Raw genomic sequence first — 24,194 nt, 5'->3', positions numbered from 1 at the left:
GAGAAAGCTCCCCCAGCCACAGCACAGAGAGGAGAGACACCATGAGATTTACCGCGTACGTGGGCACTGTATGTGGAGTACGTGCTGGGAGCAACAAGAACAGCAGTAAATACAGAACAGAAAATAACCATTTTTGAAATGACAACAAACAGGACACATTATCTAAGCACTAACACCTAAGGAGGTGGCTACCCAGGCAGCTCCTCAGGAGAAAGAGGCTGGCTTCTTTCCAGGCTGCCTGGTCTTCAGTCCTTGTAACTTCTCATCTTTCAGCGCCTTCAAGAACTTATCTGCAGGAGAGCAAGATACACTTAGCCTGAGTAGAGATAAGGGCTTTTTTCTCACACTGCTAATGCAACTGTGTGCTCCCTACAGAAGCCACAAAACTATTATGATCCAAAACATGTATAAGTGGAGAACGTGTCGTTGAGAAATACAGGACTTAGAAAAGTCCAAGTTTTCTAAGAATTGTTTCTAGAGACCCGCTGTCTCATGGACCTAAACATGTGGGTTATTTCATACCCCCTTCCCTGTGTGGGAGGGGGGGCAATTTTATAGAATAATGGGGATGGCCTTTCGAGAACCATCTGCTGGCCTTCAGGGGTTAAGTGCTAGCCTTTGTCAGAACGGGTGATGGGAAAAACAAAGTCTGCAGAACAGCCTATGGCTACTGAATATTCTCCAGAGCAACAGTCCTCTGGGAGGAGAATTGGACTTTGTGTGAGTTTACTCTCCCGCAGTCAGGAGCTTGCATGCTCCAGGAATCCCACCCACACCAGCACGCCTGGTCTCCCTGGTTAAGTAAGATCCATGAGACTTCAAAGCTAAGATCAGATGGCAGAGTCCAGGTCCCTGGTGAGACGGCTACAAGGGGGGTGGGGTAAGGGGGAGCTGGGAGTGTCACAGGGAAGCTATCATCCAGTATTATCCTTGGGCCTCCTGGGTCTTGCACAATTCTCATCTGCCCCCTACAGACACTCCAACCGGCCCTCCCCTGCTTCCCCCAGCTCCTGCCCAGGATCCCAGTTGAAGATAAATACTAAATCTCGGGTCTCTAGAGAAAAGGGCTGCCTGAGGTGGGTGGAGCTCCAGGGGTAGTTGTGTTACTGTGCAAGAGGCTTAAGGTTCAGGAGGGGGGTTGTGGTGGCTGGAGTTCCAGGTTTGGGGGCTCAGGGTCCAGATTACCGGAAGGGCTCAGGATGGAGGGAGGATGGAGTTTGAGGAAAAGAGTCGGTTGAAATCCAGGATGGGGGGGAATCTGGGTTCTGGGGGATCAGCTTGAAATCTGGGACACCTGGGTGCTGGAGTCTGAGCCTGAGGCCACATTTGCGGGGAACCTGGGGAGGGGGACAGGGAGCCAAGAATGGTGTCAAGGCAGCCTAAGGGTGGGCTCCGGCGGCCCAGGGAGGTCACGCACAGCGCTGAGAGTCGAAGCCATCCCCAGTGATGGTGAGCAGCTCCAGCTCCTTAATCCGGATCTCCAGTTCGCACAACTCCTCGGGGTGGGAGGCAGAGACGAGCCGGGAGGTCGTGGGGCCAGGGGTCAGAGGCGAGGCAGCCACCTCGGGCCCCGGCGGCGGCGAGTAGAAGAAGCGCAGAGGCTCGTAGGGGATGGAGGCCAGGCCAGAGGGCCAGGGCGGGGGGCAGGGGCGCTCGCTGGGGGGACCCAGGCCCGGGGGTGGCGGCAGGGGCATCGGGGCCGGGGGCGCCTGGGGCAGGGACCTGCCCCCCGCCGCCCCGCCCGCCTTTAGCGGTACAAAGAGCTTCTTCCAGATATTGAAGTCGCTTAGCGGGGACGTGGAGATCCCGCGGTCGTAGAGGGACGGGAAATAGAGGGGCGGGGCTGGCCGCTGGCTCATCGTGGGGCTCTGGCGGCCGCGCCGCCCCTTCGGCATCTTTTGAATGGGAGGCTGCGTGGGAGGAACCCCGCGCCGGGAGACCCGCGCCTGCCTCGAGTAGCCGGGTTCTGAGATTCCACGGGCCACGCCCCGAGGGAGCTCGGCCCCACCCCTTCGTGTTAGCCCCGCCCCTAACAAGCAGGGCTCTAAGATCCGGTTGGCCACGCCCCAGAATGCGGCCCCGCCCATTGGCAGGTGGCAGGCCGCGCCCCTGGAGTGAGAAAGGCACCCGCAGTGGGGCGCGAGTGTGAAGTCCAGCAGGTGCGCCCTAATGCCCGGCCCAACCCCTTGGTTTACGCTGGACCACAGCACCCTTCCCCTCCAGCCCCAAGCCGGGCTCAGCGCCTCTGCTCTCCCCACGCCCCCTAAATTCCACAAGCCTCGCTCCGGACGGAGCATCAAACAAAAGCACCAAGTGGAGAGCTGGCCAGAACTGCAAGAGAAAACATTCCTCAGTTTTCCTCTCCGTTTATAGGAAGAAAAAAAAATTATGCTCTGCTTTTAGGCTGAGTCTCCTGTTTCTCAATTACCTTCAATTTAAAATAATCCCTATGCCAAAATGGCATATTTGGGGGTGGTATATTCTGATCCCTTTCAGTTCCCATAACACTGTTTTTTTACTTTTTAAATATATTTTTATTGATTTCAGAGAGGAAGCGGGGGGGTGGAGAGAGAGAGAGAGAGAGAGAGAGAGAGAGAGAGAGAGAGAGAGAGAAACATCAATGATGAGAATCACTGATCGACTGCCTCCCGCACACCCCACACTGGGAATCCAACCGTGACCTCCTGGTTCATAGGTCCATGCTCAACACTGAGTCACACCGGCCAGGCTATAACACTGTTTTTAAAAGCTCCCAAATATTTATTGAGTCCAATTATATGCTCAGCGCTATAAGATCCTTGGGCTGGATCCAGCTAGTATGGGGAGAAAAAGCTGCTCAGTGTTAGACAAGCCCTTTACGCTAGGACAGTTTCTAAGCTTCCAAGTGGTCACACACAGGTCTGCTCCAACCACGAAGACAAGAGGAGAAACAGTCCAGAGATGGAAGATGCTGACGACGCCTTGCCACGCTAGCAGTCAGCAGCTGTGCATCGCAGCAGGTTGCCTAGGACCAAACCAGAGAGGGTTGGACCTGCATTGCCACCATGTGCCCACCATCCAGATATCATTGCTGACATGTACACATAAGGAACTGTTTGACATTGAAACGGGGACTCAGAACTGTTGGACACTGAAATTGGGACTCAAACATTTTTTGTTATTATATGTTTATTTCTAGTCTGCAGAGGCAAGATTTTTTAAAGGAAAGAAATGGGGGGAAAAATAGATACAGAGGCAAAGAAGCATTGAACAGACTGTCAAACTACAGCGGGCAGGCAGGGGAGGTTGGGGTCGGGGGGTCTGTAAGAGATCAACCGAAGGACTTGTACCCATGCATATAAGCATAACCAATGGATACAAGACACTGGGGGGGGCAGGTAAAGGCATGTACTGGGGGGCAGGGGAGGCCGGTGGGGGAGGTCAATGGGGGAAAAAAAGGGAGACATATGTACTACTATTTGTAATATTTCAAACAATAAAAAAAAAGTAAAAAATAAAAATAAATTATTCTCAAAAAAAAAAAAACAAGTGGTCACACACACCTTTCTGTCTTCTGTCTGGTCATCACAAGCAACTGTAGGAGGCAGCCTTTTTCTCTAAAACGTCAAACAACTTGCCCAAAGACATCCAGCCTGGATATCTGACTCCCTTTGCACGCGCGCACGCACGCGCACACACACTCACTCAAGCACACACATGCACAGCTGGTACTGACTCAGATCTTGACTGGCCAGCAGCCTAAACTGGCCTGTACCCATCTTTATTCCTTCACACCAATGATCATTAGATCATGTTTAGGCCAAGGCTTTCAATGGAAATTGGCCTCCCCTCAGTCTGACTAATCCTGGCTACTCATGTAAGAGATCTTGGTGCCTCCCTGGCAAGGAACCCAGGAAAGGGTGTGGGCTCTTTGGCCAGGTTCAGCAGGATTTCCTTTCAGTGGATAGTTTGTTGCCTGTTAGTTTCTGATAATGAATGCGTTTGCAGTCACTGAAGTCACTCTCCCTTCAGATTTATTACAATCCATACCAGGCTCCCTGTTCCTGAATCCGCCGCAGCACTGGGAAATGTGGCAGGAACATGGGTTGGCTCTGACAGCCATTCGCAATCCACCCTCTTCTCCTTTGTCTGCCTCCCGGCTGTTTGATCATTTGTTGCTTTGTTTTTTATCCCACAGATGAGTGACTTTTTCCATCTGACTTGTTTCGCTCCGCATGAGAGTCTCAAGATCCATTCATGTTGTTGCAAATGACAGTATTTCATCTTTTCTAATAGCTTAGGAATATCCCATTGTGTATTAGACCTAGAATCACTTAGCTCCTCTCTCTTTGCTTGTACTAGTCAAGTCCCTCTTCAAACCCCTCGTCTTCTTTTTCCTCTTGGGGAGATGGATTGGGGCTTTCAAAACCCTCTTTCCTTGTGTGGCTGCCTCTCAAAAATAAACGCTTCCCTTGTTGCATACTCACTGCTTTACCGATTGGTATTACTGTGTATTGAGTTTGACTACACTTGCTCCCCTAGAAGCCTCACTTCCTCTCCATCACTTTAGCTCTGCATCTGGACAGAATGCCAACGATCACACCTTAACCAGATCCTCTGCCTCTTTAAGGGGATGTCACAATTGGCCATACCCCCGCCCCCTGTTCTTATGTTGAAAACCTAAGCCCCGGTGAGATGGTATTAGGAGGTGGGGCCTTTGGGAGGTGATTAAGTCGTGAGGACAGAGCCCTGACGAATGGATTAGTGCTCTTACTAAAGAGACTTCAGAGAGCTCCCTTGCCACTTCCACCATGTGAGGGCATCGTGAGAAGACCACCACCCATGAACCAGGACATGGGTTCTCACCAGGCACCAAATCTGCTGGAGCCTTGATCTTGGAGTTCCCAGCCACCAGACCCGTGAGAAATGTTTCTTGCTTAAGCCGCCCAGTCTATGGGATATTTGTTATAGCAGCCTGAACATACGAAGACAAAAGTCATGTATGAATCCAGGACTCGTTGTGACGCTGGGAAAGTCGTGTCAGCTCTTGGAATCTGTTTTCTGAGCTATAAAGGCAAGTTCTACCACACAAAGTTGATGCATGTGGTGAAAATATGTATAAGCAAAACCTGGGACACATAGTAGGTGCTCCTGGGACACATAGTAGGTGACTGTGATTATTACTAGTAAAGAGTCTTAATCTCATGGTGGATTTCTTGATTCACCATTAAGTGCTGGCAAATTGATGAGGACAGTGGAGCAGGGGAGGGGGTGTCCCTCCCTTACCACTGAACCTACTCCAGATAATTTAGCAAGCCCTACACCCAGAAGCCGATTACCTGCTGCCCTGCGGAGGACAGTGACATTAAACGCCAGCCGAGAAGCTATTGTGAGCAGGGCACTTGTCTTAACTCGTCCGCTTAATTCCAACGAACCTAAGCAGTAGCTGTTTTCCCCACTTTAGGAGGCACGGAAGGTTGAGTAACTTGCCTGAGGCCCTGTGACTGGTTAGCATCAGACCTGAAATTCCAAACAGGTGGGCTGGCCCCAGCTCCCAGCCTCTTGGCCATTCCCTCCTACAGCCTCCCACCAGTTCCCCCAGGCTCTCAGGGCAGGGTCACCTTCACGTTGGCTGGCTCTCTCTTTCTGGCAGAGGGCGGGCTCTAACTGGAAGCTGTTTGTGTCACAATTCAAGGGTTTGGCTATTTGAGGAGCAACAACAGTCTTTATTCCTCATCTGAATTCACCATTGTGTTGGTCAGGAGCTGATGGCCCACACATTTCCACTTTCCTTCACAACACCCACTATTTCAAGAACTTTTCTAAAAAGAAAAAAATGCAGCCCGCCCTTATTCCCATCTCCCTGGGTGGATGTTTTCCCATGCACTCGCAGAGTAAGCACATTTTTTAATGAACTGCAGCTGAGAGGCAGCAGTGGCATGGAGAGTGCAGGGGCTGGAAGATGAGAGAGCCGAGTTTAGTCTCATCAACCAGAATCAACTAGCTGTGCAACCCTGGGTAAAGTAATTGTAGCTAACACGTACTTCACCACTTACTACATCGTCTTCTCAAGTTATCCTGGCAGTAACACTTACAAGGTCGGTCTGTCCGAATTTTTCTGCTCACAAGCAAGAGGTTGATACGGAGATTTTATACAGAGGGCAATGAGATAGTTTGTGGAACTGAAAGCTTAAGAATTAGGTTTTGAGCCCGGCTGGCGTAGCTCAGTGGTTGAGCATCGACCTATGAAAGGAGGTCACAGTTCCATTCAGGTCAGGGCACATGCCCCATTGCAGGCCTGATCTTCAGTAGGGGGCGTGCAGGAGGCCGCTGATCAATGTCTCTCTCTCATCATTGATGTTTCTATCTCTCCCTCTCCCTTCCTCTCTGAAATCAAGAAAAATATATTAAAAAAAAAAAGAATTTGGTTTTGAGGGTTCAGAGACCAGGGCAACTTTAGAAATCCAGGTAGCAGGAAGGAACCAGCGGCCTCTCCAGTTGGCTGTTCTCAATTACTAGTTTCAACCCTTTTCCCTTCAGTCTTCCCTATAGAGCAGGGGTCCTCAAACTTTTTAAACAGGGGGCCAGTTCACTGTCCCTCAGACAATTGGAGGGCTGGACTATAGTTTAAAAAAAAAAAACAACTATGAACAAATTCCTATGCGCACTGCGGGCCCGGGACGAGTCGGCTGGTAAGCAGGACAGGCAGCGGCACCCGGCGGGCCGCATAAATGTCCTCGGCGGGCCGCATGTGACCCACGGCCCGCAGTTTGAGGATGCCTGCTATAGAGGCTGGAAAAACAGGACAGCTTTGCCAGTCTCCCTTTCAGCGAGGGGTGGCCAGGAGGCATCTCCAGCCAGAAGGTATAACCAGAACATAGCTGGAAGCTTTCTGGGGAAATTTTACTTTCCTGGTAAGAGGGACAGAAACAACTGAAGCTTCCCCTTCATCTCCTCTTTCTGCCTTGGACCTGGCAGTCCGCAGTCAGTCTGTGATCATGAGGGAAAGACCAAGAATATGCCATGCACCCCCCGCGATGGTGTTGAGCAGCTGAACCAAGGCCAGGAGCTGCCTTCCTTCTTATGCAGGAGAATCCGACTCTGATTAAGCTACTCTAAGTTGTCTGTTCATGGTAGCCTTCCTGAGAGACTCACAGCTTCAACCGAAAAACATCTTCAGTCCTTGTCTAACTCCACTCTAGACTTAAATTGCAGGAGAGACCCTGCCCAGCTTCCGGCGAGAGGAGGCTAGACCACCTTCATGAAAAGTCCCCCCAAGACTGCACTTCCAGGGTGGAAGCGATTCCCCAGCAAATGGCGGTTGTTATCAGAAGGGAGGGGGAACAGAGGCCCAGTGGCTAAAAAGCCAATGTCCATTATGGCAGGTGCCATGGTTACAACTGATGGTGACAGAGGGTCAGAGGGGTGAGGTAGCATGCACAAGGCCTCAGAGCTCAGTGAGAGGGGCATGAGAAAGGGCCTTTACAACTGTGTTGCAAATGTATTGCATTTACGTAAAGGTGTATTGCAGAGAGATCTTACTGTAAACCGAAATTTTTTTTTTTAAATATATTTTTTATTGATTTTTTACAGAGAGGAAGGGAGAGGGATAGAGAGTTAGAAACATCGATGAGAGAGAAACATCGATCAGCCGCCTCCTGCACACCCCCTACTGGGGATGTGCCCGCAACCAAGGTACATGCCCCTGACCGGAATCGAACCTGGGACCCTTCAATCCGCAGGCTGACGCTCTATCCACTGAGCCAAACCGGTTTCGGCATAAACCGAAATTTTTAAAAAATCTCAAAGCTACTTTATTCACAATGTGTGTATGTTATTTCCAAACCAATCATTAGTGTGTTTTCAACTTCTTCCCATAGCTCAGGGGAAAGGGCGGCTTGGTTAGCATTTGTCAGTTAACTCATCCGGTAGTTATCTTGGTCAGTGACGTTTAGTTACAAAGAACAGAAACTTTCTCAAACCAGTTCGAGCAACACAGGTCTGAGGGAGTTACGACATGGAGACCTTACTCCCTCCAAGGGCAGCTGCCCAGGCACACAGTGCCAGTCAGTGAAGTAAGTAGAGGACAGTGGTTTGTAAACACTCTGATGGATTTGGGTATAGGCAATGCTGTTCAGTTAAAGCAACATGAAGTCATATACATAGTGCTTCAAATTGTGGCGGGCTCACAGTAAACCCTCAAGTTGTGACCACGACATTCCCCTTTGAAGAATTTAGTGCCAGGTCCTCGTTTAGCTATACTAGTCGAGTTAATGAATTATAATGTTGAGTGTCCGTTCTGGCCATAGCATCCTATCACACCACCACATTCAAGGGCCACATCAGTATTCAAGGTTGGTTGATGTTGACCTATCTGTAAAAGATATCGCCAGACTGAGCGGGGCGAGGTGAGCCAGCATGAGCACTAGCTGAATATATAGGCCCAACATACTGGGGCTGGCTAACTTGCATGTAGCCAATAATAGCGAGGATGGGAGTGGCAGCACGCCTAGAAAAGCGCCATCACAGAAAAGAAGCTCCCCACTCCACAATCCCAGAACCTTGACCCCCAGTTCAGTGCACCCACCCTCTGCAGGGTGCATGCTGTTTCCCGCCCCCCTCCCCCCAACCCCCCACCCCCCGATCCCAGAGGCTCTGGACCCAGACAGCTGCTGGGGAAAAGGACATCCTTACCTACAATGGACCCACAGACACCCACCTAGAAGTACTGTGGTCATTTATTTTACTCCAGAATAATGTAAGTGTGCACAAACAGGAAGCTTTAGTTTAGACAAAGACAAGTTTTATGGCGGATAATCCTACACGCCAGTGGCTGTATGGCCAGTACTTCCTCGGGCAGAAAAAGTCCTGTTAAGGAAAGAGTCACAACTACCACTTTGTCTTGGAACAGAATGAAAGATGACGTAAGGAAAAGCACGGAGCCAACAGGGAACACAGCGCAAGGGAATGCCGGGTTTGGATGAGGACGTCTTTATTTGTCTACGGCATCAACAGGAGACAAGTGGCACCGCCCACACTCTCTCCTGGCATTGGGCATGTTGCATATGCTGCTATCCTTCCAGGCCCAGGGACCATACGCATGCATTTGATTATATTTTATTTTCAAAAAGGCATCATTCATTCCGCTTTATCTCGCAGATTACATAATCAAGGCCTTTTTTTTTTTTTAAATGTTAATCAGGAAATCTCACTTTCATCGGCAAGTCAGGCCATGCTGTTAAAAGCAGACAAGGTTATAAGAATATCAATGTTATTAAGTCTACCAGATCTTGAGAATTATTCACCAGTATCCACACATACAAACAAGGCAGCTAGGAGACCACAGGCTTGATGGCGGCAGGTAGAACATCCCTGTGGGCCTGTTGCTGCTCGTGATGACGTTTTCCCACTGTATTTTTACAATACACATACACATACGGGTATTCCCACTGATAATACTCAAAATAAGCACACGATATTGTAAATCACTTGTAGCAAAGCATGTCCAAATATTTAGTCTTGAACTGTGTGACAAAGCGAAAATATGCCATCATTCCAATGAAAAGGGGAGGGGAATAGTTTTAACACACCATTAATTGTTTACGTTGTTTTTAGGGAAAGACAGCAAAGTCCATACAAAATTTAGGAAAAGAAGAACATTCAGATTTCAGCCACTGGTACCTCTCTAAAGGCAGACCTGGTGCCTCAATGCCTTGCCACCTAGAAAGCCTATCTCCTACTCTGCCAGCCACCTTCTAGTTGAGAATATAGCAGTCATTCCAATCACTCTGCATTTAGAATCTCGTTGCCCCTGACAGCCCACATCTGGAACATTCATCATGCCTACATGGCAACACAGGGGCCATAAAAGGAGGGAGGCGATGAAAGCATCCTGTGAAAGAGATTGGTGAAAAGAACCCCTCTGCTCCAAACCACGCCTGCCCCCCCGCCCCCATAAAAGCACTGATCATACCGGTAACTACATCCAAGGAACACTCGGGGAAATAAGTGCCGATTGCAGAGAATCTAGTTAAGCTATTACTGCAAGGAGCAGAGGAAGCAGCAGGCAACTAACCCAGCTAACGTGGCACATGCTTCACTCCTAAACTTCTTCCCTCAGAGGGGCCTTCTCTGCAAACAGGTCTGGTTTTCCAGCTCTCACTCTCTCTCTCTCTCTCTTATCCAAGTTGCTCAAGCTAGTTTTGGTCTTTCCCAACAGGATCCAGTAAGAAAATAGAAAGCTTTTGTGGCAGCACAGGAAGTAAGGAATACACAGAAGCCGGGAGTGAGGAGAATCTCTCCTGGTATTGATTTAGAGAAGCCTCCAGAACGCTGTGAGCAGCGGGGTCACCAGCAGAGCGATGGTCCCTGTTATGCTTGTACCGTTGCTTTTGTTACACAGGTCCTTCTGGCAGCATTCGTACTGCAGAGTCTTCGCTTCTAAGTATTTTGAGAGGTAGTTGTAGTTGCAGTTATCAAACTTCCAACACTGGTAGTATATCTTTGTCTCTGTGGGAGAAACACACACAAGGGTAAGCAAACAAGTGGGTAAAGTTCCATACCTGCCTTTGAGCCCTCAATTCTACTCCTGGGAACTGACCTTGTGGAGTAGAGACATGTGGGCAAGAATGGGCATCCCAGTTGGGTTGCAAAGGGGAACAGTTAAGTGATACAGCTCTCAATGGAACTTTCCCATAAAACCAAAGTCTCATCAGAGCCAGTAGGATTGTGTGTGGAGGGGAGGCAACAGGCAATCATACTGATGTTTTAAGAGACTTACCAAGATTTTTAAACACATGCCCACAACATGATCCAGCAATTCCACTTCTAGATTTTACTCTATGACATTACTTGTAAAAAAGGTTAAGATACATGCCCCCAAATGGTTATTGCAGTACTATCTGTAACAGCAATCCTCCTATATAATAAAAGCCTAATATGCTAAGTGTGTAGTCGACAGGTTGTCCGTTCAACAAATCAAAGCGTAATATGCTAATGATGTGCTAAGGCACTCAACTGCTCGCATGATGTGCACCGACCACCAGGGGGCAGACGCTCTGACCGGTAGGTTGCTTGCTGCTGGGGTCCGGCTGATCAGGACTGAGCGAGAAGGGCCAGACATGCCCTGGAGCACCCCCACGGCCTCTCCCCAGCTGGCCAACCTCCCGCATCTCTCCCCGGCTTCAATTGTGCACCGGTGGGGTCCCTCGGCCTGGCCTGCACCCTCTCACAATCTGGGACCTCTCGGGGGATGCCAGAGAGCCAGTTTTGGCCCAATCTCACAGGGAGAGCACCGCTCAGCCAGAAGCTGGGCCGGGCTCATGGCTGGCAAGCGCAGTGGTGGTGGCGGGAGCCTCTCCCGCCTCCGCAGCAGCGCTAAGGATGTTCCCCTGAGGAGCGGGCCTAAGCTGTCAGTTGGACATCCCCCAAGGGCTCCCAGACTGCGAGAGAATGCAGGCCAGGCTGAGGGACCCCCGCACCCGAGTGCATGAATTTTGTGCACCGGGCCTCTAGTAAACTATAAAACCAGCCCATTAATAAAAGAAGTGTCTAAAGAAATTACTGTAGAGCTCCATACAATGATATTCATATGGATAGTAATGACATACGCCTGTAGGTGTTGATGTGGAAGAGCCTAAGTTTTAAAAACATGCAAGAAAATAGATAAATTGGACTTCATCAAAATTAAGAACGTTTATGCTTCAAAGAACACTATCAAGAAATACACAAAAGAGGGTAAAAGGTATGCAAATCATATCTGACATAAGAGGCTAGTCAGAATATATAAAACACAACTCAACAATAAAAATACAAATAACCCAATTAAAAAATGTACAAAGAATGTGGATATTTCTCCAAAGAAGCTATACAAATAGCCAATAAATGCATGAAAAGATGCTTAGTATCATTAGTCATCAGGAAAATACAAATCAAAACTACAATGAGAAATTCCAGTCTTGATGGTGGAGTAGATAAATGCTGTGCTTGCTTCTTCCCATGAACACATCAAAATTACCACTAAATTACAGAACACACACCCTGGAGAACTATCTGAAGACTAGTGAATGGAGCTCCTGTAACTAAGGATATAAAGCAGCAGCCACGTTGAGACTGATAGGAGGACAGAGATGAGAAACAGGCTGGTCTCACACCCACATGCAGCAGCTGAGAATCAGGAGGGATATCTTGGCTGCAGAGGTACCCCACGAGGGGTGAGGGGTCCCAGCCCCACACCAGGTCCCCCAGCCTGGAGCCCCAGTGCTGGGAGAGGAGTCTCCACTACACCTGGCTGTAAAGATCAGCGGGGATTCCATCTGGTGAGATGGAGAGCTGCTGGCAACCCAGGCACCCTCTTAAAGGGCCCACACACAGATTCACTCACTTGCAAACATTCACCCTAAGCTACAGCAAAGAGCCAGCAGCCTAAAAGGCACCAGGGCACATAGAGGGGAAAACTGAATTGTGTGGCTTCAGGACAAGGGCTTGGAGGGACAGCTGCCAGTGTTCCTGTGTTGAGCACTCCTCCCACAGTCTGCAGAGGTGCAGGCAGGTGCCAAATCCTGATAAACTCCATTTGCCCCACCCGGGTGACTCACTGAACTACACCCCAGGGGTAGTTCGGGCTGTTCTTCACAGGTGGCTTAAAACCTCTGAGAGGCCCACAGTGAAGTGTGAGCAAGTGTAGCAGAGGCTCTACATGCTTGGATCATGGGTTTTTAAGTGTATTCTTCTAACACTGTGCTACAGGATGCTGTTGAATAGGACAAGTTACTGCTTTATGTAACAGTGGTCAGGCATTGGAACTGGGAACGCATTAAAGCTAACAGAATTTTAATTAGGGAAGCCTAAAGGGTTGGGGAGAACAGAGAGTAATGAATTAATCATTGCTACCGATGAACCACTTACGGAGTGTCCTGCAGTGAGCCAAGCACTTTACTTGAATCATCTTATTTGCATAATAACCTTATGAGAGTTCGTCTCTCACCAAAGCCACTATCAGAATCACCCAAATAAAAGTGGATTATATCCAAGTCACTGGGATGTTAGAGGTTTTCTCGCTCTGCTTGGCACACCCTCCCCACTCTCTTTGAAGATTTGGCTTGAGCTACCTTCACCGGGCAACAGCGCACAACCACCCCAGTGTGCCCGCATTCAGCAGGCCGTTACGGCAACGATCACTTGACACCGTCACCAGACACTTCTGCCAGACTCCAAGTACATGGTTACACTTCCAGGACCCGGCCAGCATGCCAGTAAGTAGTGTTTCAGGGAACACCCGAACCTGCCTCTCTTCTAGACGGAATCTGCACAGCACTATGATACCATTCTCTCCTCTAAGTGCTTCACTGACCTCAGGAGACAGGCATTCCCATTTTACAGCGGGGGATTGGGTGGGGGTGGCTCGAGTAATTAAATGCCTTCTCTAATGCAGTGCCTGGCCTCTGACTGTGTTTATGTGAGTGTGCCCTGCCTCTCCCAGGCTGATGTCTCCAGAGCTGGAGGGGGATTTAGATGCTCTGTTAGTACCTGCCTTACGGTAAGGTCAGAATATACCTGTTCCAAAATGTCTAGCTTAAGTAAGGGGACTTACGTTCATGAGAAGAAAATTAAGGTTCACGTTATCCTTCTTAAAAAATAGATTCATCCTTGAGGAGTTTTAGATTCACAACAAAATTGAGCAGAAAGTAGAGTTCCCACGGCACCCCCACCCCAAACCACCTCCCACACGTGAACATCCCACCCCAAAGCGGTACATTTTTTCCAACTGATGAACCTACAGCGACTCATCATTATCACCCAAAGTCCGTAATTTACACTTGGGTTCACTCTGGGTTTTGTACATTCTAAGGGGTTTGACAAATATGTGACATGTATCCACCATTATAGTATCAGAGAGCAGTTTCATCGCCCCAAAAATTCTGTGCTCTAGCACCCCTCCCTCTTTTCAGCTAACCCCTGGCAACCACTGACGTTTTACTGTCCCTTAGTTTTACCTTCTCTAAAATGTCCTATTGTGGGAATGATGTTGGCTGTAGCCTTCTCAGACTGGCTTCTTTCACTTAGGAAAATACTAGTATATTTCAGTTCCCTTCATGCCTTTTGTGGCTTGATCACTCATTTCTTTTTAGTCTCCTGTCTGGATGTGCCCGTTTATTTATTCATTCACCTACTGAAGGCCATCTTGATTGCTCCAAGTTTGGGCACTCATAAATAAAACTTACCAATCTGTATGCCGGTCAAGGTGGGCATATATGCTTTCAACTCGTTTGGGTAAATATCCAGGAACACAATTTTTGACTCATATGGTGACAGTATGTTTAGTTTCTTGAAGAAACTACCGAACTGTCTGCACCATTTTCCATTTTCACCAGCAATAGATGGGAGTTCCTATTGTTCCACATCCTTGCCAGCATTTGGTGAAGTCAGTGTTCTGGACTTTGGCCTTTTTGGAAGTGTGCCTCATTGTTTACATCAAGCATTTTTAAAGCTTAACAAGTCATTCTAAGATGAGTAAGTTCTGAGGGTCCCGTGTACAGCATGGTGACTATAGTTAATAATACTGTATTGTATACTTGAAGTTTGTTAATAGATCGTAAGTGTTCTCTATCACACAACAAGGTGACTATGTGGGATGATGGATGTGTTAATTAGGTTGATTGTGGTCACCATTTCATCATAATGTATATGTACATCAAATCAGCACCTTGTACACCGTAAATATACCCCATTTTTACTTTAATAAAGTTGGAAAAAATTAACATAAAAGCCTAATAATTGAGGTAAGAAACAATGGGATTTGAGAGCTGGAAAAAATACTTTGGCTCTAGTCTACTTCCCTTTTCCCGGCTCCTCCCCACCTCTACCATCAAACACACAACCTTTTATAAATAAAAGAGGGGCAGAAAGAACCTATTGGTGGCAGGTTAAGAAAGAACCAGGTCTCTGTGCTCATATACAACTGGTGCACATTACCTAACTAAGGAGACCCAGACATAGCCATTCCTCAGAAGTATCATTTCCACACAGATTCAACCCAGAACCACATCCACCAAGAACAGAAGAGGGCACGCCGTTGCTGGTTTCTTTCCTCTGTCCACCACTTCCTAGATCCTATTTTAATAGATTTATGGAGACAGAGATTCTAGAGCCTGACCAATATGGGAAATGCAGTCTTAGCAGTCTCCACCCCCGTTTCCCTGAGCGTCCTGCTCTCTGAGGCCACAAACCTTGGGTGGTACCTGCCTTTGTCACTCACACTCAGGAACACTCTTCCCCTTTTACATTTCTGACACAGCCAATAAACAGGCCTCTGCCATAATCTTATCACCTTTCTTCATCTTTGCATTCCTAACCACTTGCTCAGACTCTGACACACAGGAGGCTCTTAAAAGACGGGGAGGCAGCCAGCATTGCTGTTAAGAGAATAAGCACTGGAATAGGGTTTCCATCATCCCATTACCGTTAGGAGAGAGAGTGGGGGAGGCTCTTACCGGTTTTGACGTAGAGACATGCATCAAAATTAGCGGTACAGTTGGTGACGACATTGCACGCACCTCCTGGGTTGAGACAGTTGTAGCACCGCAGGCTATGACCTGGAATCAGGAAGAAAAGCCATCAGAGTCTGGTAGACCAGCACTGACTTGCCCTCCTGGCTGCAGCAGAAAGCCCACCATCTCCATGACAACAGGGCAGAGGTCAGCATGCTTGCCTTCCCACACACACTTGCAGCAGGTAGATTTCTCCAAGCTCAGACTGTTAGAGTAGGCAGAGAGAAAGATATGAGCTGAGAGAGGCTGGGAGAGGCAGCTGACCTCTGAGCTGACCTCTAAGCTGGGCCTCAGAGGAAGTAAGTGTGAGATGTAACAAACTGAAAATAGACAATGGAGGCAGCAAGCCCCTCTGTGAGCTGGAAAGATTCAGAGCCCCTCCACGATGGGAGCTAAACCGTGGCTTAGACCTAGATCAGAGGTGGGAACATCTGGCCTGCAGACCACGAGGCACGGGAAATCACGTGGTCCGGCCCTGCCAAGGCAACCACAGGTGGGACTCGAAATTCAATACATCTAGGAGCTTCTTTCATGGCAACGTAAATTTACATTAAGTGACTTATATTAAGCAAATGATGTTATAAATATCCAGATGGTCCTTGGCATAAAAAAGGTTCCCCACCCCCAACTTAGATGAAGGAGGCTTATATCTTAAAGTTCCCTTTTTTTTTTTTTGAGATATGAGGGAGGGTGTGACTAGCTCCTTGCCTAGGGGCATGCCAATCTAGGGGTATAAATCCTCTAAACTCCCAAATATCAGGGGCACTCAGTTTGGTCTCAGCCAGCTAACCTGCCCGCTCAGGTCCTCTCTGAGTGTATCGCTTTCCTACAAATAAATACTTGTCTGCTTTTCCTGTTGTTGTCTCTTGTTTGAATTTATTCCCATAAGCAAGACAAGAACTGGGGGTGCAGAGTACTGTCTCAGGCCAGAGATCCCCTTGTCCCCTGCTAACAAAACTACAATTCTAGCAACAGTTTTTGGACGCTGATGCAAGTGCAAAGGAAATTTCTGTATTTAAAAATCCATATAACTGTTCTAATTAAGCATTTCAACTGGAAGTTGAATAAGCTAACGAAATTCTATAAATGCCTTCCCAGCAACAAATATGCTCTATGAAATCACATTTCCATGGATTAGTAATCAGTATTTGGTGGTAGCTACCTGTGTGAAAAGACATTTTCGAAGATGAACTACAGAACGTCTCATTACGGATCAGCACTAACAGATGAATACTTGCGACAAATTGGATGAGAGGGAACACTAATTTCTGAAACCCAAGTTAGCACAATGTTATTCTCCCAAAAAGAATTCTGTTCTTCCCATTAGTAGATCTGTATTACAAATAACTGTACTCAGCGATAACATTTCCAATTTTGTCAACTGAAAATCTGTATTAATTTTATTTCCTCTTGTTATTTCTATAAAAGCCGACACGATATCCTTGAATTTGTCTCTTGGCCTGCAAAACCTCACCATTTGCTCTGGCCTCTACAGAGAGGATGACCTCTGGGTCAGGTGCCCTCACTGAAGCTGCTCCCTGCTCAGCAGCTGACCATCACCAGCAGCACACACATTATCAAGGGAGAGATAACACCTTAAACCAGGTAGGTGGGGCACCCAGGCGTCAGCAGGGACACCGAACACGAGAACCGGCTACATCGGATGCAAACTGCCTTTGGTTCTCTGATGTGAAAATCAGTTCTGCTCCTGTTCGTGTTCTTAGGGTTCCTCTTTGCTAGCTAGACTTCAGCTTTTGCTGGATTATTTTTCCTTTTTCACTTTATATCAACAGTGACAAGAAAAAGATAGTTCCTATTTCACAGTCTGTAACGGGGAGAGGCAGAGAAGAGTTGCAAGACGATGCTCCAGATTCATGCGGACACACCCTCTTCTAATTAGAGAAGATGACCTTCTTCCTCCCACTGGCCTTCTGCCATGCCTGGGGCAGGGCTCTGTTATCCCACTCTGCCTCTTCTCCCCAGGAAGGGTTTGTCATGCCTGCGTGAGGGCGAGCTACCATGAGAAGGGACAAGAGGCCGTTTTTCTCTTCTCTGCTCTGCTCCCGATGTGTGCGCCTGCAGGAGCGGAAAGAATGGAAGAGGGAGGGGTTGTTCTAGCCTGGCTGTTTGGTTGCCCATGGCCTCGAATTTTCTCTCGGCTAGAGCTAGAGTTCATTCGCCTTCTTGAGCATCCTTGAGACAAGAGGACCGGAAGCTCACGCTTGGAAGTTCAGTGGTGCAGAAGTGTTCAGAGCTCACACATTCGTTCAGTGTTCACACATCTGGGCACCTCCGTGTGACGCTCAGTCTTCACAGAACTGTTGTAAGAGGCAGGCTCGGTGATCCCCATCACCATTTTTTCAAGAGGAAGCTAAGACTAAGGCGTTAAGTAACTTGCCCCGGTTCACACAGCTGCTAAGTGAGAGAACGGGCCTCAAACCAAGGCTGCCAGTTCTGAAACCACAGCTTGGTCTAACCATGTCATTCTTCTAATCGTCCTGAGTGGGAAAGAGAAGGAAATAGCACAAATTATGGGGGAGACCCAGGTCAGGGACCAGCAATAAGTCAGCGGTCGACTGTTTTGATCTTTTCACTAAGCCTGGGTAGAAGAGTCTGCTCCAGATGCCGACTCTCGGATGAGGGGCCTGCCACAGAACAGCTGATGGCCCCAGACCCAGGCCTGTGCCATCAACAGCCTTTGGAAACGGGGCATGACCAGGTTATTCTAACTATAGAATATACACTGGCTAGAAGAATCCAGACAGTAACGTAGTGTTGTCATGTAGGTGAGCCACATTACAACCACCCCTGTCTAGAATCAGCTGAGGTGGGGAGGGAGGAGGGAAGGAGATGAGTCATCACTTCTCTTCCCCTTCTCCCCCCACCTCTGCCCCTGCCCCCCAAAAGGAAGAGCATATTCAAATGTGTCCTTGTGCTGGTTTCTTCTTTGCTTCAGCTTCAAACTATAAAATGGGTTTAACAACACTAACCCCTCACGGGATGGCTGGAAGGATGCAATCAGAGCGGCCTTGGCACAGTCCCCACTACGTAACAGGCATGCAATATACGGTAGCCACTAAAGCCACTAATATGTGAGACATGCTCCAGCATGGCAGGTTATCTTTTTTCTTTTGCTCATGCGCTGCTATTTCCTTCTCTGTCCCCTCCCCCCCACAAAACTGGCGGGACCACTACGGCACAGGCAGAAAATGAAAAACTTGATCCTTAGGATGAAGCAAAGCAAGTCACACTGGTGTTTCCAGTGTCACAGAGGCTAAGCCTCAGAAACACACGAATACCTCCAGGAGCCGGGGAGCGGGGGCAGGGCGGTGCAGGAGTTAAGAGCAGATGGTCTGGCGCCAAGCTGTTTGGGTTCAAATTCGGGCTATGCCACTTCCGTGGGATAGTTTACAAGCTATTTAATCTCCCTGGGCCCCCGTCTTGTCAACCGTACTAGTAAAATGGAGATAAAAACAATACCTACTCCATAGGGCTGACATGCGGATTAAATCAGTAAATACTGTGAAGTGTTCAGAACAGCGATCGGCACATAAATGCTAGAAGCATTAGCTGCTGCTAGGAGCACCATCCTCTCCATGGCGCAAAAGGTCGGGGCAGAAGGACAGAGCACAGCACGCTAATGATGGGTCCACTGGTGTCCCAGCAGCTTGTGGGGAGAGGGTGAAACTTAAGCTGCTGAGCGTACCCCCTCCGCCCCTCCCCCACCCCAAAAGCAGCTCCGTAACCCGGAATGGCTGTAACTCGGGAAGGTGCTCCGCTGCGGGCAAGCCTGTAACACAGGAAGGAGCTGGCACACAAGCCTGGACCTGTAACACTGGAAGGCAAAGCCTCCAAAGCCAGGCTGAGGCCAGTGGCATCAGCTCAGTCTTCTGAGGCCTAAGAAAAAGGCAGCGTGGGGCCAAGGGGGCCCAGATGGTCGAGATCCATGTCCCTCGGGACCACTCACCTGAACGATAGAGGGCAGAAAGGATGATCAAGATCCCGAGCAGCGTGAACCCTCCTTTGCTTCCCATTGTCTACTGAATCTGGAAGGAGGACACACAAAGAATGGTCATGAACCAACAAATGACTACTGACTGGTTATCGCAGAAACCAGGAATTAGAAGGTCTGGGGGGCGGGGGCGCTTCAGGAGACATGGGGAAGGAGCTAGCAGGCCAAGAAAACACAGGAAATCTACCAGGTGGGGTGCCACGAACCAAAGGATGCTCTCAGAGGGGGCAGCACTCGGTCCCCTCTCCTGCCCTAAGACCTCAGCTTACTAAAAAAATGCTGTCGATGCTGGTGAGAGGGGCAGCCGTGGGGAGTCACAGCACACAGGGCCCAGAGTCAGGGCCGCCCGGGCCCCATCCCAGCTCTGACCTGTAATAGCTTCGCACCCTGTCTCCATGCAGTGGAACAGCACTCTTTCCCCATAAAGGTTGTTCGGTCCACTGAGAACGTGAGGAAAGTACCTAACGCAGCGGCTGCCATCCCTGCTCTGCGGTAATTGCACCCAATGCTGTTGGCTGCGCCGGAGCCTAGGGAAGGCCACTTCTCCAGGCCATGCCACGAAGGGCATCCGACCAAACGAGGGACTCTGGAGGGCACCAACCTGTATCCGGGAGCAGAACAGGAGGCAACAGCTCGGCGTGCTGGAAGCTCCCGCTCCCCACTTTCGCAAGTATAATGGGAACACCTCCTTGCTCACTCTGGGGAAGTGAATGGAGTTCCAGGAGTGAGAAATGCTCACCTGTCCGAATTCAGATAACGGACTCAGAGACATGAAGTGTGGTGAAAATGAGACCTTCAATGCAGTCTTGCGAGACTGGGTGTCTGGTTGAGCAGGCACGGCAGAGCAGCAGCGATCACAGGCAATTTATCCCTACTGTGTGAGAGTCCATCCCCCGGTTCCTCATTGGCTGAGTACTACGGGGTTAACAGTCCCCAGACCCTCCCATACCTCCCCTAGGTCTTACTGTCTCCTATTGGGGCATTTAAAAAAATGGGTTGTCTTTTCTAGTTGTCTCCACCTCCCTTTGTCTAGTTGTGACGTGACAGGCGGATTTTCCTGGGAAATGTGCTGCTGGTCACATACACAGCCTTTGTTCTTAGACTCTTTGCCATCTTTCCTAATCCTGTTTGCCCTGGGAAAATTCAGTAACTGACTGGCAACATGCTGTTGGTCTTCTCCACTAAAAGTTGACTATGCTGAAGATGGAACACAGAGGCCTATTTCCTCCTCAGGTAACTCTGATGACTAGTCCTCACCACATGCATGCCTAGATGTGTAGCAGTGGGCATCAGGGGAGAGGAGGGAGGGCTGGAATGCCTTAAACTCTCTTTTGTCTGTTAAGGAAGTCAAGACACAGGGAGATTTTTAATTGTCTGTGGACAAAAAGGTGACCACATGCTAAACCTACAAACTTGGGGGGAGGCCTGCGTGGCAGGCCCTACAAATTCAGAAACCGAAGTAACCATACAGGATGTTCTGAACATGCGGCTCTTTGGCCCCTTGAGTGTGGCTCTTCCACAAAATACCACGGCCTGGGCAAGTCTTATTTTGAAGAAGTGGCGTTAGAAGTTTACATTTAAAAAATTTGGCTCTCCAAAGAAATGTCAATCGTTGTATTGTTGATATTTGGCTCTGTTGACTAATGAGTTTGCCAACCACTGCCCAAGAGTATAGTTACTGTTCCTAGAAGCCTGGGGCCTCAAAAGCTGATGAACTTTAAGACTGGAGGCAGAGTCCTCAAAGATAAAACCGAAGTTCTTACTTTATAGTTCATTAATGGAGGCCCTGGGGGATGAAGTTACCTGTCCCAAGGCAACAGATTAGTTGCAAAGCCACAGTTGGGTGGATAACACTTCTATTCACCAGGGTCTGGTAACTCACAACTTCCTTATTAACATTACCTGGTGACTAGTAGTGTCAAGGGCTTGGAGGTTTGCTACATCAGTAGGGAGAGACAAACAAAAAGCCACATCATAATGAACAGCCCCTCCCACTCTGAGGTCCTGCTGCCAGAGTCAACCACCCCAGACCTCCGTGAACTACGCAAACCTGATGCTTCTGTTACCAGGGCCTTCTCGGAAATGTGTTCCAGGACTTTCCAGAAGGCCTATTACAGGGAGTCTACTCATGGCCCTGCTCTTGGAGATTATAACTGCAGAGCCAGCTATTTAATGAAGATATTTCGCAGAGTCAACCATTTAATGAAGATATTTCACAAAGCTATGGGGGGCAGGCAAAAAACATCTTCTTTAGAAAAACTCAAGCACCTCTGGGCTTGGGTTTGTTTGTGAACGCCTGGCTGAGGTTTAAGAGCTGGCCCAGAATTTTTAATGTGATCCTTTTAAGAGGTTGTACTTGGAGCTGTTCAAATTGAATTCCATTAGATAACCACTGTCCTCTCCTAAAACCCATTCCATTTGGGCTTTTATCTTCCAAGTCACTCAGCCTAATGGGATGTTTTCGTACAAGCAAGTTCAGCAATCTCCTGTTTCTACTTTGAAAATACAGAAGCCACAAATCTCAAGCATGTTTGGTCCACAGTAAGGCAACTTCCTATCTGCTTTGGGGGTCACAAATTTCCCCACATTTTGGGGAAACGCTGCCACCTCCCTCTGTTAACATTCTGAGCTCTGCGTGCCTGCCTTGGAGAACTGGGAGTCAACTGTCCGCAGTGGGCAACATGGGTACCTGAACTATGAACAGCCACATTTGGTCCCCACATACCAGGTGCCAAACTGAACCCTTTCCATGAATGATCTCATTTAGTCCTTGTACCATGGAATAAAGTAAGCTCTATGGTTTTACTGATAAGAAAACGACAGTAAGTAGTTCACTCAGGATTATCCAGGGTGAGGGCCCAGTGTGAGGCTTGCATGTGCACAAGAGTTTTGAAATACATTTTAATATAATTGTTAAAAAAAAAAAACACACCACACACATAGGGAAATCTAAGTCTTGGAGTTTCTTTCTTTCTTTTTTCCCAATAACAAATTGAAGGACACCATAACTTTCCTAGGTTTTAAAGGTCTTGATCAGTTGGTTAAAGCGTTGGCATAGGCCAAGGTTGAGGGTTGATTCTCATTCAGGGCACATACAAGAATCAACCAAAGAATGTATATGTGGAAGAACAAATCGATCTTTCTCAAAGAATCAATTAAAATTTTTTCTTAAAGGTCTTCATCTCTAGCCCTAGCCATGGACCTTTTCTGAACCTGGGCCAGGAGCTGGGGCCATGGGCCTGGCGCCCTAGCCAGGGGGCCTGCAGCCCGCACTTGCGCTGCAGACCCGGAGTCGCCAACCCCCCGCGCGCAGAGCGGGGCAGGCGCCCGGGGCGGGGGCGGGGCCAGCGGAGGAGCCATTTTTTTCTTCAAAAAGGTTCCTACGTGTCAGAGAAATGGAATATGTGAGTGGGCACATTTTCCAGGGTCCTTAAAGAACCTGCTTCTCCTTAAAAACCATTCAAGTCACGATTTAACGTTTCTTTAAAAGCCGGCTGTCAGATCCTATTTAGAGCAAAGCCCAAGCCGGCCCAGGAAAAGAAAACCTCCATCGGGAACAGTGTCAACAATAAAAATAACGTTAAAAAAAAGAAAACAAAACAGAACCTCACACCAAGCTTGGACTTAAAATGTCTGGTTTTCAGCACTGCCCGGTTTATTAAAGTTCAAAGTTTAGACCTGTCCGTTAAGAGCAGAAGGTCAGTGACCATTTAGGGGTGGCGTTAACCTCCTTTCAAGGCGCAATTTCTTTTTCCTAAACTGCAAGGGCTTCCCTTCCGTGGTCAGGGTTCGAGGAAAATATTCCCGAGGGGATAGAGGGCACGGCCCGCGGAATTTGGGGTGTTTCGGAAAGAGTGCCCGCGCTCCCCTTTCTTTGTTGTAAACAGGGAAAGCCGGGGTTCTTCCGGGCTCTCTGGGGAGCTTAAAGGGTGCAACCAGGCGCCTCCGGTGGGAGAAGGGCAGGGCCTCGGGAGGACACCCGGCCCCGGGGTTTGGGGAAGAGCTGGGGCCGTCTCCAGGGCGCGGAGGCCCGCGCAAGGGGGCACGGTGGCCCGCGCAAGGGGGCACGGTTCGGGCGGGGGAGGCACGGCCCGCTTGGGGCGGGGGGCGGCCCGGGCCCAGCTGCCCCGGGGCGCACGTGCCTGCCGAGCTCCACGCGCGGTTCGGTCCACCGCCAGGCCTTACCTTACTGCGCACGCAGGGTCCTGCTTCCAGAGCCGCGCAGTTTGTGCGGATGGGCCGCCTTTATAACTGGGCGCCCACGGACTCCGCCTCCTCGCGCTGGCCCCGCCCCGCCCAGGCTCCGGCCCCGCCCTGCGCGCCCCAGTCCGGGAGTCCAGGTTACCAACACAAGCGCAGGCTGCAGGCTCCACGCCCCCGGGGGCACCGCAGGCGTCCCGGGGACCCTGGGCAGCCACTGGCTTAGGTTCAGAAAAGACCCAAGGCCAGGGCTGGATTAAGATAAAACTCTGTTACGGGCTTAAAAGCTTACATTGGCCCTGGCTGGCGTGGCTTGGTGGTTGAGACTCGGACCTATGAACCAGGAGGTCACGGATGGATTCTGGTCAGGGCATGGGCCCGGCTTACGGCTCGATCTCCAACAGGGGACATGCAGGAGGCAGCCCATCAATGATTCTCTCTCCTCAATAATGTTT

The 24,194-nt window shown here is 49.2% G+C and overlaps 2 protein-coding genes across 2 annotated transcripts; both read right to left on the bottom strand.

Annotated features, from left to right (window-relative positions):
- Positions 1 to 204: 204 nt before the first annotated feature.
- Positions 205 to 1,895, bottom strand: LOC308233274 (uncharacterized protein C11orf91 homolog; the record flags this gene model as incomplete). The annotated part of the gene is made up of 2 exons (XM_080640172.1): positions 205 to 290; positions 1,418 to 1,895. 2 exons carry the CDS (start codon positions 1,893 to 1,895, stop codon positions 205 to 207), a joined length of 564 nt encoding a protein of 187 aa, XP_080496298.1.
- A 7,054-nt stretch (positions 1,896 to 8,949) lies between these two features.
- CD59 (CD59 molecule (CD59 blood group)) lies at positions 8,950 to 23,814 on the bottom strand. Its single transcript, XM_080687698.1, has 4 exons — positions 23,725 to 23,814; positions 19,495 to 19,573; positions 15,471 to 15,572; positions 8,950 to 10,488 (listed from the first exon to the last, which is right to left on the bottom strand). The coding sequence occupies exons 2-4, from the start codon at positions 19,559 to 19,561 to the stop codon at positions 10,292 to 10,294; spliced, it is 366 nt and encodes a 121-aa protein (XP_080543824.1). The 5' UTR covers positions 19,562 to 19,573; positions 23,725 to 23,814; the 3' UTR covers positions 8,950 to 10,291.
- Positions 23,815 to 24,194: the final 380 nt, after the last annotated feature.

The sequence above is a fragment of the Plecotus auritus genome (genome assembly GCF_963455305.1).
Source record: "Plecotus auritus genome assembly, chromosome: 9".
Lineage (NCBI taxonomy): Eukaryota > Metazoa > Chordata > Mammalia > Chiroptera > Vespertilionidae > Plecotus > Plecotus auritus.
This window is presented reverse-complemented; position numbering and strand designations above follow the sequence as displayed.

What these genes read in the sequence shown, in the direction of transcription:
- CD59 (XM_080687698.1), bottom strand. Translation starts at nt 19,561, where the DNA reads ATGGGAAGCAAAGGAGGGTTCACGCTGCTCGGGATCTTGATCATCCTT. An exon ending in TTCTGCCCTCTATCGTTCAG is followed by an intron (nt 15,573 to 19,494) that starts GTGAGTGGTCCC and finishes TCCTGATTCCAG; the next exon opens with GTCATAGCCTGCGGTGCTAC. An exon ending in ATGTCTCTACGTCAAAACCG is followed by an intron (nt 10,489 to 15,470) that starts GTAAGAGCCTCC and finishes TTTCTCCCACAG; the next exon opens with AGACAAAGATATACTACCAG.